The sequence below is a fragment of the Grammomys surdaster genome, unplaced genomic scaffold (assembly GCF_004785775.1).
Source record: "Grammomys surdaster isolate TR1022 unplaced genomic scaffold, NIH_TR_1.0 125767, whole genome shotgun sequence".
Taxonomy (NCBI): domain Eukaryota; kingdom Metazoa; phylum Chordata; class Mammalia; order Rodentia; family Muridae; genus Grammomys; species Grammomys surdaster.
In genome coordinates this window covers 1,470,383-1,485,921 of record NW_021620598.1, presented here as the reverse complement: position 1 = coordinate 1,485,921, position 15,539 = coordinate 1,470,383, and the positions used below count along the sequence as shown (strand labels likewise).

Below are 15,539 nucleotides of genomic sequence, written 5' to 3'. Positions count from 1 at the left end.
TCTCTCTGTATGTCTCTCTGTGTGTATCTCTGTGTGTGTCTCTCTCTCTCTGTGTCTCTGTGTGTGTGTCTCTCTCCTTCTCTCCCCCCCTCTCTATGTCTTTCTGTGTGTGTCTCTCTCCCCCCCTCTCTGTTTCTGTCTCTCTCTGTGTCTCTCTCTCCCTCTGTGGGTGTGTGTCTCTTTCTCTGTGTGTGTGTCTCTGTATGTATGTGTCTCTGTATCTCTCTCTCTCTCTCTCTCTCTCTCTCTCTCTCTCTCATGGGTAGGAATCACATACACACGGCACTCTCATTTGTTAACAGACAGAAAATGAATGAGCTTGGTCTGAGTTCCATTCGACAAGGCTGAGAAGTGTGGTGATTTTAAACTCAGCAGTGGCCATAGCTCTGGGAAGTCATTATCCTTGTGCTACACTGGCTGCAGTGGTACCCTCCAGGACCATGTGTGTAGGCTAGCTTCTCTTCCACCAGACACCTGGCTTCATATCCAGCTTGTGATCCTTCTAGGCTCTTCCTGAGGCCCCTGCACCCTTCCCAGGTCCGGATGGTTCATAGGCAGATGAATGTGTCATTTATCAGTTAAGTGAGCAGTCATCAGAGATGGTCTCCACACACCCACACACCCACACACCCACACACCACACACCCAGGCCTGGCTCAGCCCCACTTACTGTCCACGCTCCACTTGGCCTGCTGCTCTTCAACCTGCAGACTCTGGTTGATGGCCTCCATGATGACCCCTAGCTTGCGCCTCTGGCTGGCTGAGGTCAGAGAGATTTCCTCCACTTCCAGCTTGAGGGATGACAGCTTCTCTGAGAGCAAAAGGACAGTCAGGGCCAGGAAGTGGGCCCAGCGGCTGTCATGGGGACTGTCTATGAGAATAATCCTGGACAGCACTTAGAGCACATGGAGCTATGGGCATATGGTGCTAAGCCCTGGGCAACCCCAGAAGCCTCAGTCAAACACACTCATCATCCAATGAACCCCCATCCACATAAGAAATGGGGGTGCCAAGGGAGACATGGACCATGTATGTGAGCAGGTTGCAACCCTTTGAGCTGTCCCTTCTGGCCCACCTCACCTTGACCATTCTACCCACACCTCAGTCACTGCCCTGTGGTGGCCATTCCCACAGGGCAGCATGGCTAAGTGGTTAACACTACACTCCTAGGCTGCTATGCCAACCTGCTTTCTCCACTGAGACCTGGGTATGTCATTCTGTGTCTGAGAGCCTTGCCCTCACCCATAGCCAGGGAGAGGAATGAATAGCAGTGGGCTGTTCAGAAAGCTGTCAGTGCCTGCTCCCTGAGAAGTACCCAGAAGCCTCATCGGAGGCTGGAGGATCACTCTGGAGCCTGTCTGCTAAGCTCTATAGAACTGTGGCTTGGGCAGGCTCTGGAAATATATGTGAATGATTCTGGGCCCTACTGCTTCAGGACCCTTTTCCTTACACAAGACATCTGCAGACCAGATATGGGTAGGAAAACCAGCCAGAGGCAGGAACTTGGCCTGACTTTGGATATCACTTCCAGGCACCCTGGGGCCACTCCTGGGTCTGCCTCTGGAATGTCTCACCCAGGATAGCCTGGGTCCATCCAGCAGCACAAGACATTCTAAGGTCAGAGACAGTCGATGCCCCAGCTCCTAAAACTATCAGACATTTCTTAAATGCTGTCGAGGTCACAGAACTGCAGAAGGCGTGGCAGCACAAACAGTTGCCACTGGTTGGAACCACAGCTCTGCCTTGCCATGTCCGAGTGTGGGCAGGGTCTCCCCCTCCTCAGCTTGACAATCTAGAATGCCATAGGGGATCCCCTTCATCCAGGGCTGTGGTGGTACAGGAAGCCATTTGTGGGGGCAGGGGGAAGGCAGGTGCACCTGGCTTCAAATCCCTGGGAGCAGCTGCTTAGGAAACATGGGTGTGGTGGGGTGGGAACTGAGCTGCTGCTTACGGAACAGGTGGTGCAGGATGAGCCCATCAAACATGTCCTCCTCCAGGCTGCGGACCACGATGTGCTCTGGGAGGAGTGTGGCATTGATCCATTCCATCAGCACCTGCTGGTCACAAGGGACAGCTGCCGGGATTAGGAATCACCTGGCCAGGTCAGCAACTCCTACCCATTCTTCAAGGTTTGGTCAAGTGGTAGCTCTTCCAGAAAGTTCTCCCTGATCTCTCTAGTCATTTGGAACCTGTTCTGAGCTCTCAAAGACACACCCCCCACCAGATCTCCTAGCTACCTGCCTGAGTCCTGAGAAGCTATCATCCTGGTACGTGAAGTTTCAGTAACTGACAGTTGCCGTCATTGTAGCAAACACCTAAACCTGGAGGCATGGCTGGCGAATTGGGTGATGGCAAGAGCTGCCAATGGGCACTTGGTTACAAAGCCTAGGCTGCCTCCAAGAGAGGGCTGTAGAAACAAAGATTTTCGGAAGAAAGAAGGTGTGTGTTGGAATGGAGGAGAGTGGAGTTGGGGTGGGGTGTGGACAGGGGTGTGGTGTCTATAAGTCAGAAGCACCAAGCCTGGCTCCAAAGACTTCAGTACTGCAGACGGTGGTGTACCTTCTGCAGTTCTTCAAACTTGGGGTTCCTCTTGGAATTGGGCAACAGATATTTCTTCTTTTCTCCTGGAAGCAGAGGTGGGAAGCGTATGTGAGAATCCTGAGGGCCCTTGACAGCTATCTTTCTCCAGGTCACCCACTGGTCCCAGGCCCCCAGTGGAGCCTACTCCTGCCTCTCATTCATGTTTCCTCATGAGCACTTCACACTGGGAGTGCACACTTAAACTCAGAGGTCACTCCTTACCCTGAAGGCCATGAATCAGATGTGTAGCATCTTTTAGAAACCCTGCCTACATGCCTAGGGTGAAAAACAACCCAAGAGAGCAAGGGGCATGTCAGGCCGAGGTGGGCATCACCTATGTTGCCAAGCAGCACCCGCCAGGGTGGATCACTGAGGCCCCCTGTGCCCACTTTGGCTTGGCTATCTATCTATCCATCTATCCATCTATCCATCTATCCATCCACCCATCCACCATCTATCCATCCATCCATCCATCCATCCATCCATCCACCATCTATCCATCCATCCATCTATCCACCATCCATCCACCCGTCCATCATCCACCCATTATCTTCCCTGAGGCCTTGGTCAGTAGGGTCTCCATATTTTAAATTTGTAGAACCAACAAAGCATCAGGCCCAGAGGGACTTTTGTGGGTCAGCTGATCTCAATGAACATGAAGACACTGAATCAGGAAATGGGGCTGACTTGCCCAAGCTCATAAAATATAACCTGCTATGTGACTTGCTAGACACTCGATCTCCCAAACCCAGGAGCATGCCCACTCCTGGTGGGAGGAGACATAGAACACTGCAGTCATGTGCTGGCCTGATAACACGAGTGAGCTAGTGAAGGAATATGGAGTGAGGGAAGGAAAAGGGAGGGGGGGGGATAGATGTGAGGATGGGTGTGTGGATGAAGGGATGGATGATTCATGGATGAGTGAGTGGACAAGTTGAATAGAGAATAGATGATGGGTGGGTGGATGGTAGATGGTGGAGGGATGGATGGATGAGTGGATGGTAGATGGATGGATGGTAGATGGATGAATAGATGGATGGATGGTAGACAATAGTGGATGGATGATAGATGGTAGATGTATGTATGTATGTATGTATGTATACACGGATGGTCACCAGATACAGCCTGTCTCATTCTAGTAAACTAATCACACATTCTTTCCCTCCCCTGATCCAACAACTTTGTCCCACCAGGACCAGCACCTCGTGGGAGGTCTTCCTCCGTGGGTTGAGCTACCTCCTTTGGGAGCTGCAACAAGTCGTAGAGGAACTCTGACTCCATCTTCTTCCTTGCCTTTCCTGGAAGAGACAGGAGAGTACACTACTGTCCCCACAGTCAAGACTCAACCATGTGCTCACTCTCTCATTCAGACTGAGAGAGATGGAGGATGGGAGTCCAGCTCTGGTTGGACAGGACACCGAGGGCCAACCAAGTGTGAGGAATGAGGCCTGGTGTGAGACGCCTGAAGCCAGCCAAGCCTTGCAGGGGCAGACAAGCTACCAGGCTGTGCTGACTAATCCTGATTTCCATCTTGGCAGGATCTAGGCTCACCTGATAGGCAAGGCTCTGGGCATGCCTAGATCACCTCAGTGTAAGAAGGAAGCGCTGTCCCATGGGCTGGTCCTGGGCTGAGTGAAAATGGAGAGAGCGAGCTGAGAAGCCTCATTTGTCGCTCATCTTCCCAATGTAGTTTGACCAGCGGCCTCCGGCTCCCTCTGAAGGGGCTGTGCCTTCAAAGTGGGAGCTAAAGAAAGCCTACCTCTCTTACATTCCTTTTGTCAAGATATTTTCTCACAGCAACAAGGGAAGTTAATCATGCACAGGCTGAGGGCACAGCCTGGGCCAAGGCTTGGTAAGTAAGCAAGTTTCCTGTCAGTCAGGCACACGGGAGCCTGCCCTCCACCCTGGCCAGGAGCCCTCTCTCTACATCCAGGTCAGAACTCCAGTTTCCACAGAACATCAGACAAATGTGGGAAGGGGGCTCTGGGTTAACCTGTATGAGAGTAAGAACCCACTAGTCAGGTGGAGTGGCTGTCCATCCCTTCAGGGTCCGTGAAGACAGGAAAAACAGATCAGACTCTCCCAGATGTAGTTGGGGTTAGCCAGACATGTTCCCCATTCCGTGCTGGCTTGGCTTCCAGAGGGAGACTGGCCCATCTGGCCTCCAGTTTTGCCTGAGGCTTTCTCGGATTGGCTTGGCATCCTCAGACTCGGGGTGTGGTCTGTCAGGGCTTTTGCTCCTGAAGCCCAGAGCACATGCTTCTTGTGAAAGACTGGCAGTCCCTCCTCATCCTTGTGATGAGCAGTGTCAGGCCGGAGACCAACAGTGTGTCATGTCTTCCCCACCCCTGCCCCAGCCTCATGAGGAGTAGTGTCAGGCCCAAGACTGAGACCAGCAGTTCCATCCCACCCCAGCATCCCATCCCCCACAGTCAGCCTCATGATGAGCACTGCCAGGATCAGATTCAGAAGTTAATGGACCCCTTCTGGTTGCCTAAGCTATTTCTGGTTCTTCTGCCCACTTCTCCCCTAGAAGTTTCATTTGCTGCTTGTCCACCTTTGACTCTTCCCTTTTGTCCCTCATTCAGCCTCTGCGTCTGCCTGGGAGTCCCAGGCTCACTCAGATATTTGAGGTCCGGGGTCAAACCGGAAGAAATGAAAACACGGAACCTGAGAGTTGTGGTGAAGAAGAGGCACTGGGGAGCCTGAGAGCCACCATCCCCAAACTGGCTACTGTCTGAGAACCTCGGGAAACTGAGAACTACCCTAAAACCAAGAGCAAACAGACAGAGCCCCTGGGAATGAGTCCGAAACCCCACAAACTGAACAAGAGGAAAGAGAGTTGGGCTGGGTTAGGGAGCCTGGGCCCCAGTCAGCTCCTCCCCCTCAGGCTGGGTGACTATAGGCCATCATGTTTTTGTTCTTTGGCTCTGATACAACTTTATAGGGAGAGGCTAGACCCTGTGTCCAGCCAAATACACACAGACTTGCAACTGCCTCTGGTGACCAGTCCCTGGTGGGTCCCTTCCCTATCCCATACAGCAGTTTCTTCATGGTGGGGAACTCAACTTTCTGTCATGCAGTGAAGATCTGAGGGGCCTGAAGGGTCTGAAAACTGCTCACCTGGCTGTGGGGGAGGTAGTCAGAGCCTTTCTGTGGGGATGGGTCTCGCAGCTTCTCAGTATGATGATGTAATGGCCTCAGCAGTGTGGCCGGACTCGGGGCTCCCCTTTGGCAGACCCCCCTACTGTGAGGCCCCAGCTGAGATGTGCCTCTGGGCTCCTACCTAAGGAGCCTCTCCACCTTCCTCTCTGAGAGCCAGTACCCCGGCATGTGAAGAGTGAAGGGGTAGAAGATTCTAATAGCTCAGGGATCCCACAGGCCGAAGCCTAAATGCACTCACCGGCTGCTTCTTTTCAAACCAGGAAATGGAGTCCACTACCTCAGAGGGTGAGCAGGTTCCCAACAGAGACAGGTTCCGCGTCAGTCGTCAGTCCGGAGGTGGAAGGCAGGGCTTCTGTTCACTTCCTCTGCCACCCTGGTGGCTCCAGACAGCTTCCTCCTCTAAGTCGCTGGTGAGTGAGGTACCCTAAATCCACTGAAAGACTGCCAGGACCCCAGCCCTTACCCTGTGCCTACTCTTCCAAGACTCCGTGGCATCTTAGGGTCTCCCATACTTCCCTCCCTGCTCCTGCCCCTCTATGTCCAAACAATCGCTGTCTGAACATAAAACTGACTGTAGGGCTCCCATAGCGAACTGTGAGCTCGCCACTGCTTTTTTCTCATAATACCCAACCTGTACCTCTGAGCTCCCTCTGAGTGACACTCCAACCAAGCTTGCTTGTTTGTTTGTTTGCTTGTTTGTTTGCTTGCTTGCTTGACTGATTGATTGATTGATTGATTGACTGACTGCAAAACAGTAGCCCAGGCTGACCTCAAACTCACCAAGCTGAGGTAGACCTTCAACTCCTGATTCTCCTGCCTCTATCTCTGACATGCCTGGGTTACAGGCAGGAATCACTACACCCAGCCAACAGTTCTTAAATAAAAGCCAATCTACAGGTCTCAGCCCCAGTCTCTGCACCCATAAGATGCATTCCACAGCCTCCCCAGCCCTTCTGTCCTCTCCCCATAAACCTCACTGACACCTGCCTGTTCTCTGCCAGTGCCACAGGCTTTTACTTTGATGTCACACAGCTTGTCCCCATGTCTTGTAAGCTCTGTTCAGCTCTTCACACGGCTCACAACTCATTCCTGGCATGAGCTTCGGTGCCTCCTCCTATAAGAAGCCTTCCACAGCATCCTTGTCTTGTACAAGAGGCTTGGGCCTGCAACCATGCTGAATCAGCTGATGACACTGACCGGTGCCTGAGAGCTGTCTCTCCACAAAACTAGGAGCTCTGCAGGGAGGGGCCCACCTTTCCCACTCACTATTAAAAGCTAGTGCCTACAATGGCACCCGGCACAGAATGGTCTCAATGAACATATTCTGATGGCTATTATTGCTTAAAAGACTGTGTTGGTCACTTTTCTTGTTGCTATGACAAGATGCCTGATGGAGGCTGGAGATATAGCTCAAATGATAGGGTGTCTGCCTAGCATGCAGGAAACCCCGAGTTCAATCCCCAGCACCTTATAAACTAGGCATAGTAGCTGACATGTGTGACCCAGCTCTCAGAAACTAGAAGCAGAACCAGAAGTTCAAGGCCAGCCTAGGCTTCAAGAGTACACAAGACACTGTCTTTAAAAAAGAAAAAGAGAATCCCCCTGGTATTGGGCAAAGAGACACCTTGTTGGTAGTGGTGTTCTTCTATCAGTCAGGGACAGAGCAGATGGCAGTCCTTCGTCCATCCTAGCTTAATGCCCAGCTTGGTGGACAAAGCTGTCTTATGCCTGGGACACATAAAAATCAAATCAAATCCAGGCAACACAGCATGGGAGAAGAAAGACAGACAGAGACCTGTGTAGCCTGCATTCCACCATTCCATGCAATGTAGATGGGGAAAGACACTCAGACATGACTCTACCCCACAGCACGGTTAGGCAGGCCATAGACACAGAGCCTGCCTAACACTATAGGGCCCAGCATGAGAGGAAAAAACAGAGACCTGCAGAGCCATGCTACTTACAGACCATCCCTCAGATGCGTGGCACAAGCAGGCCATAGAAACCAGCTTCCCACCATGACACAAAGTATGGATGGACGATGTCACCCAGGGGCCGCCATCCACATAGCCAGTCTTCAGCAGGAGCCACCACAATGTGCAAATATGTGGTAAACAGATAGATGGGAGAGAAAGAGAAGTGGAGTGGCTTGGGCATTGTGAAGAGAGACGGAACTGGAGACTGGAGGGTGGAGAGGAGTAGTCTTCTGTGAGTGGTCAGCCCTGCCACCTGGGCCATGGTGAGGTCCCAGCCTGAGCTGCAGCTGAGGGCTATGTCTGGGTCCATGATATTCAGTGGCAGGAATCAATGTCTGTCACTCATAGTACCACTAGAGAACGAGGACATCCCTAGTCAAGACAGCCACAGGGGACGACATGGATGTCCAGGGGCTTTGTAAAACTGGCCTTGCCACACTCATTGCCTGAAGCTCTGAAGAGTTAGCCCCACCTCTCACCGGTGGTAGCACTAGAGAGAGCAGGCCCTGTGCCTCTCCCAGGCAGTGCAGTGGAGCTGGCCCTGGTGGTTGGGGTGGAGTGAGCAGGTCCCAAGGGGAGGAGTCTGAAAGAGCTGACCCTGCCACTGTCTGCCCTGATACCCCATACCCCTCACCACCTCCAGCTGTTAGGAAAGCTGTCCACAGGCTCATGGGGGCAGGTGGGAGAGCTGGCCCTGCCCCTCACCAGCTGCAGCACTTGGGAGAGCGGGCCCTGGATTTGACTGGACAGCACAGCAGAGACAACCCTGGTGGTGGGAGCACAGGCAGGCCAGCCCTGAGGGTGAGAGCTCAGGAGAGCTGGCCCTGTCATTCATCTTCCTTGAGGTGGCTGTTGGCATTCCTTCTAGGCTCCGCCCCACAGTTACCTGGCAACAGCCAGGTGTGCCTGACTCATTATAAAAGGGACTGCTTGCCCTCTCCTTTCTCTCTTCTCTTACCCTCTTTCCCCTCTCTCCCCATTCCCCAGCCTTCTCTCTCCACATGCTCATGGCCACTCTCTCTCTCTCTCTCTCTCTCTCTCTCTCTCTCTCTCTCTCTCTCTTTCTCTCTTCCTTTCTTTGTCTCTACTACTCCCTCAACTCCCCTCCCCATACCCTAAATAAACTCTAAATAAACTCTATTCTATATTATACCATTGTGTGGCTGGTCCCTGGGGGGGAAGGGATGCCTGAGCATGGGCCGGCAAAGGCACCCCCTCCCCCACACGATACTGCACCTCCACCAAACATATCCCTGGCTTCTTTTTCATTTTTATAAAACAAAACAGTGGCATGGGTTCAGGGGTGATGCCCTCCTCCCCTTGCCCCTTGCCACCTGCTGCAGTTGGGAGAGCTGGCTCTGCACCTCCACCTGGGCAACACAGCAGAGCTGGCTCTGATAGCAAAGATGTGGGTGAGCCAGCCCCAAAGGTGTGAGAACATAAAAGCTGGCCCAGACCCTCAAAGGCAGTGGGAGGGCAGCCATGCTCAGGGTCCCTGTTGTTGGGTAGCACAGTAGCTCGGCCCAGAACTCAGGTCTGATGTTCTGCATGGTTTCTGAGCCCTCTGACCCCTGCAGTCAGTGTTGGATCATGCAGTCAGCACATTCAAGTGTGGAAACTAGAGCATGTTCCATAGTTTCATGAAGGAAACACAACAGCAGATGGGCTCACCAGAAGGGATGACACTGTATTCAGTTTGGCAGTGTGGGGAGGACTCTGAAGCCCAGAAAGCAAGTGACCGATGGATACTGCACCCAGAAAGAGGAAATCACTGGAGAAAGGCTGAGCTAGGGACATGGGCACACATGATGATTGGCAGAGGGTACAGAAAGAGGAACATGCCCCCAACACCCACCACAAACACTTCCCTGCCAACAGCCCCTCCCCCAAGAAAGACCATAGGGATCGGGCACGGAACAGGAGTAGGTACAAAGGTGGATCGGACCAGCAGGAGCAGTGGTCATCACGGCTTCCTGGCCCTAGCAGCTCCTCTTTAGGAGCTGACTCTGCAGTCCGTGTCATTCATTAACAGGAGCCACCTGCAGCATGCCACCACCCCACCCCACCCCCGAGCCTTTCATGGCCTCGGCGGACTTTCTAGGACTGGATTGGGTCCTTAAAGAATATGCTGTCAATCTCACTGGCAGGCTGTGTGTCTTTAGGAATAGGCACTGGGGGTTGGCTTCTCGCTCTGGCAGATTTAGAAGCATGAGAACCAAGTAGCCATGAGAGAGAAGAATCCTGAGAGAGACCCACAAATGTGGTGACATAATCCCCGGGAATCACTTGTAGCCAAGAGTCCACAGCCTTGGTTCGACTGGGGCTTCTGCACAAAATACCATGGGTTGGGGCTATTCCAACATTGTGGTAGGCCTGCTCTTGGGGGCACCTGGACAGTCTGACACATAGGAAGAACCAGCCCAGGCTTTGCACTCTCAGATGAGCTCTGGTGAGCACACCAAGGAGACTTACGATGGTGCTAAAGGTGTCCCTGTGTCAGGGCTGCAGGGCAGATGCAGCTGAGAGACCGATGTAGAACCCCAAGCCAGCCTGTGAACCAGAGGACTGTGACACAGACCAAAGTCACAGCCCACGAAGTCCCCACAGGAAGGCAGGGCATTGTGTACAGAAAGACGATCTGAACATTCTAAATCCCAGGAAGGGCTTTGTAACCATGAGCCCCACCCCAGGTCGACAGAAAAAGACCCTGCCTGCTTTGGAAAGTCCCAGCAGCCATCTGAGGTGTCTGCCCTACAGAGAATGTCAATATCCTCCCTCCAGACTCCAGAACCACACACCTCCAGGCTCACAACTGTCATAGGAACCATCCTGTCTGGAAGCCTGTAGAGCTGTCCGGAGGCTCAATCCAGTAGCCCTCCTCTTTACTATATGGTTTTGAGTAGGCCGAGGAGGGCTGGGCTAGCTAGTGTGGCCCTGCCTGGCTCTCTCCACATCTGTAGCTAGCTGGCAGTTGATTATAACAGCCTCACTTCCAGACTCCCAGGAAGCAGGGCTTATGGCTGTTGACTGCATGACCTTCATCCCCAGCAGGGAAGACAGAGCCCAGAGACTCTTCAAATCTCCTTTAGTGTCACTTTTGTTATTGTCCCTTTGGGCGAAGCAAGCCAGACTGCCAACGCCAGAGTCAGCGCAGAAAGGTGTTACCCGAGGGCATGGGTAGAGGGGGTGGGGATTACTGTAGTATTTCTATCAACCAACACCGAAATGAGCTTGGGCGCTGTGGTAAGATGCAGGGTCAGGGCCATGCTCAACAGGGTCTAGCCCAAAGCCAGCAGGCTGTGGACAATTGATCCGGCACTGAAACAGATGGCCACCCACTAAGGATCTACTCATTCAACAGCAGAGAAAGCTAAGCCAGTCTAGCAGCCTTGAAGGCAGCGACCATGACAGAGGATCATACCAAACCAGTCCCAAACCAAGGTCCACAGAATGGCTTGCTTCCCTGGAGGAGGAGTAAAGCATTTGTATTAAAAAAAAAAAAAAAAAAGCAGGGCGGTGGTGGTGCACGCCTTTAATCCCAGCACTTGGGAGGCAGAGGCAGGTGGATTTCTGAGTCCAGCCTGGTCTACAGAGTGAGTTCCAGGACAGCCAGGGCTACACAGAGAAACCCTGTTTCGAAAAACCACAAAAAGGAAAAAAAAAAAAAGCCAGGCCTTGAGATCTCCACTTTTCCTCATCTAAGAAGCAAGTGGAAGCTCTAAGAGTGCATCTCTGCCTCTGTGGAGAAAGACGGAGGCGAAGGAACCTCACCAGTGGGACCCTAAGGACGTCAGCTGCTTCCATGTGTCATGTGTCTTACCAGAGCACCGCTCTCACCTGAAGCTCAGTCAGCAAGTGGGACTCTTGATCCAAATCTCTCTCTCTCTCTCTCTCTCTCTCTCTCTCTCTCTCTCTCTCTCTCACACACACACACACACACACACACACACACACACACACACAGAGGCTGCAGCAGAGATGACATCAACAAGACGCCTAGCTCTTCTCCCTTACGGCTGCTATCAAGTCAACAGGAGGCAGTGGGCAAGTCATAGCAGGTAAGCTTCCCACGCGTGGCTTGTAGTGTACTGATGGATTGCACCCCCGGGTGCACAGGACGGTCAGGGTGTTCAGGCTCATAATTGCTACCTGTGAGAGGCAATCTATCCATCCAGTGTGCCCTAAACATTCTATTTCTACTTACAGATCCGTGGCATGACAACAGTGGGCAGCCCTGTTCCAGATGTCTTATGGGGACACCTCTATGCTAGTCTGTGGCCCTCTGGAGATCTACTTGTCTGGAAATCTAAGGACAATCCCTCCCAAATGAAACTGTGGGGGTTGACTCTTCTCTTGCAGCTAAGGAGAAGGTCTCGTGCTTGGTGATAGAGGCTCTTTGTATGCCAAGACAAGGCCATGTGTGCCATGCCTGGACCTCAGTGCTTGCAAGGCTGCCTACTGGGGACAGAAGGTCTACACCTGACCCTAGCAGTAGTTGTCCACAGCTCAGGCACCTGGTTCTTCTGTGCCAGTGGGTCCATGGAGGCTCCCCGTGTGCAAAGTGCACCATGATGTTGGACAGTGGACAGTGGGAGATGTCTCAGTCCTGACTTTACAGCTGTGGACACAATGGTGCCCAATTATATCACAACTTTCTCCTGTTGAGAAACTCAATCGCCAGCCCTCCCGCCACCCCACCAAAACCAGCTTGCTAGCAGTCCTAGTATAGGCTAAAACCCGAACAGGCTGTGGTCTGAATGTGCCCCTTACCAAAAGTTCACAAGTTGAGACTGGTCCCTAGTCACATGCTAATGGCGTTTGGAGGCAGAGCTTAAGGGAGAGAAGTAGGATCAAGTGAAGTTCTGAAACTGGGGTTTTCAGGCTCGCTGCTGTAAGAAAAAGGGGGACCTAAGCTAGAACTCTTTTTCTGCCTCTCCATAAGTCGTGCTCTGCCCTCTTGTCCTGGAAAGTCCATAACTGATGTCAATACCGCTGGAGAACACACTTCCCAACCTCTAGGATCAGGAGCCAAACCCACCTCTGTGTTTTATAAATTACCGTCTCAGACATTTTGTCATAACAACAGAAAACAAAACCAAGACAGTACCCCAAGCAACCACGGACTCTGAATTGTTCACCAGGCGCTACATGTCATTCGAGATGTCAGTCCGCAAAGCCAGTGAGTCACAATGTTCCATGGCCAATGGGGAGAGATGCACATGGGGCCGGACTCCAACAGTCTCTCATCACAGATGTGGCGTTCACGAGCAAGTGTGGTACACAGTAGATGCTCAGTAAAAAGTTCCTTCTGTGGGGGGCCTACATAGGGGTCCCCACACCTTGCTCAGTGCAAAGACCACCCTTGATGGTGTTGACAGTAACTTCCTGAAGCTCAAAGATGGGGCCTCCACAACAGGCCTCAGCTTCCCAGTTCTAAGAGGTTGTCCCAGGATAGCAGTGTCCTAGCTCTAGTCTGGGGAAGGTTGCAGAGGTCACAGCAGGTGGCCCCTTCCTTGTCTGAATTCCCTGTGGCCACAATCCCAGATGAGTGACAAAGGAAGGAGGGACCCCAAGAAACTTCTCAATTGGGGGGGCTTCAGCAGGGACCTGACAACAGATGGTCAGCCCAGAAGAATGGAACAGAACATTTCTGTGAGAAATAAGGGACACAAAGCCCTGGGCAGCCCAGGGAGCCCTCCGCTCTGTGTCCTCCTCTGAGCTGGCTTTGAGCTCCCATACATGTTCAAACCCTGCTGTGCCCTGTCACCCTAGTTTACCAGAAGTCATCCATACAGTCTCCTGATCCAGAGCTCAGCCATCTCTGGCCACTCCACTGACTCTGATCAATCAGGACTCACCTCCCAAACCCCCGAAAAAGACCCGGTGAGAAGAGGCAATCAGAGGTCCCTGAAGGATCACATGTCACAGCTGGTCACAAATCACTGGTGTCTAGTATGTGCTAATTAGGGGTGGTTTTTTTTTTTCAACTTGACACATTCTTGAGTCGACTTGACACAAACTAGGGAAGATAGAGGCTCCACTGAGAAAACGCCTCTACCAGATTGGCCTGTGGGACATTTTCTTGATTAATAGTTGATGTGGCAGGGGCTAGCCCACTGTGAGCAGTGTCATCCCCAGGGCAGGTGGCCCTGAATTCTGTAAGAGAGCTGAGCAAGCCATGAAGAGCAAGCCAGGAAGCAGTGTTCCTCTGTAGCTTCTGCTTCAGTTCCTGCCTCTGGGTTCCTGCCCCTCTTTAGTACCTGCCTTACTTCTTTCAATGAAGAAGTATCATGCAAAAGTATAAGCTGATATGAATCCTTTCTTCTCCAGGTTGGTTCTGGTGTTTATCACAGCAATAGAAAGCAAACTAAGATATCACACATACACACACACACACACACACACACACACACATCCCTTTTTCCTTAGACAGGGTCTCATGTAGGTCAGGCTAGCTTTGAATTGAATTCACTGTATAGCAGAGGGTGATCTTGAACTCCTGATCCTCCTGCCTCCAGCCCTCTGGTACTGAGGCTATAGACCTATGCCATTGTGTGTGATTATGTAGTGTTGTGGTTTGATGTAGTAGTCTGGTCCACTCTTCAACTCAAGGCCCCCTTCCTGTCTCCGATTCCTAACAAAACCCTGGAAGTATCTAGCCAAGAACTCTACCGGCTGATCCGTGGCCCCAGCTGTGGAGGATTTTTTTACCCCTTCATTAGTAGTGACAGATAAAGCCTGTACAAAAGAAGCCAAGATGAGCAGCTACCCCAGGAACCAGCAGTTTACCTCAGGGTGTCCCAGACTGAGCACAGTAACATTTGGGGACACTAATTCTTTCTTGTCCAGAGAGCTGTAGGATGTCCGTAGCAAGCCGAGCCTCCACAACAGGCTAGCAGCTCAGAGTTGTGAGAACCAATCCAGACATTACAACACATCGCCTAGGGACATGGTACTGAAGATGCCTCATTTCTCTCCCTCAGAACTGGAAGGCTCTGGCAAATTAACCTACCAGCAGTCACTGGAAAACAAAGCTGGGCTGGAGCCCAAGAGCCCATCCAACACCTAAATCCTTCCCAGCCACAGTTTGTCATTTCTAACTAGTCTTTTAAAAGAGTTTACGTGTATGCACACACATTCTTTATGTTGTGAATCAGGGCACACCAATGTCATGGCATGTGTGTAGCAGTCAGAGGACTACCTCAGCTGTCGGTTGTCAGGGACTCTGATGTTCCATGCTGTGTTCACCAGGGTAGCTGGCCCCTGAGTTTCCAGAGATTCTGTTTCTACTTGGGATCATGGACTCCCAATACCACATCCAGCAGATAAAGCTGGAGATTGAAACTCAGGTCTTCCCAATTACCCAACAAGCACCTTACCCATGGGCCATCTCTCAACCCTAGTCTGTCTGTTTAAATAGCATCACTGACTTGCTGTCCAGGCCAGTTAGGCATTGTGGGTAGGGGAAACTGTTTTGAGACAGGCTCTCACTCTATAGCTCAGGCTACCCTGAACTATGTAGCCCAGGCTAGCCTTGAACTCTTGATTTCCCAGTGAGCATCACTCTGTAGAGAAAATGTACCAGAAGTGCAGGACTTCTTCAAGGGAGGGGGTACAAAATGCCCAGTTGAGGTTGCTATCACAGGCTGGCTTTGATTTCCTACTCCTTCCACAGAGAGAGCCAGAGAGCCCATCCCCCAGGCCTTCTGCTCCTCACCAGTAGATACTGCCTTCAGCCTCTGCCTGGTAGCATCAGAGGGAAAGCTCAAGCCAGCCTGGCCATGTGAAATGATGCAGCCCCAGCTCTGGGCAGGGAGA

General features: G+C 52.1%; 1 protein-coding gene and 1 non-coding gene across 3 annotated transcripts in view; one reads left to right on the top strand and one right to left on the bottom strand.

Annotated features, from left to right (window-relative positions):
* Positions 1–6,112, bottom strand: part of Parvg (parvin gamma) — a 23,700-nt gene extending 17,588 nt beyond the window's left edge. Inside the window, exons 1-5 of one of the 2 annotated variants that reach the window (XM_028788704.1) lie at positions 5,984–6,112; positions 3,783–3,878; positions 2,560–2,624; positions 1,952–2,054; positions 671–811 (exon numbers count right to left, since the gene is read on the bottom strand). In XM_028788704.1, coding sequence (XP_028644537.1) covers positions 671–811; positions 1,952–2,054; positions 2,560–2,624; positions 3,783–3,861 — 388 coding nt within the window. In that variant the 5' untranslated portion in view covers positions 3,862–3,878; positions 5,984–6,112. Of the gene's footprint in view, positions 1–670; positions 812–1,951; positions 2,058–2,559; positions 2,625–3,782; positions 3,879–5,983 lie in introns of both variants that reach the window. The other variant, XM_028788703.1, reaches the window with a different exon arrangement.
* A 1,230-nt stretch (positions 6,113–7,342) lies between these two features.
* Positions 7,343–7,486, top strand: LOC114639955. The gene has a single exon (XR_003714085.1). It is a non-coding gene; the product is annotated as a small nucleolar RNA SNORA48 (small nucleolar RNA).
* The last annotated feature ends 8,053 nt before the right edge of the window (positions 7,487–15,539 follow it).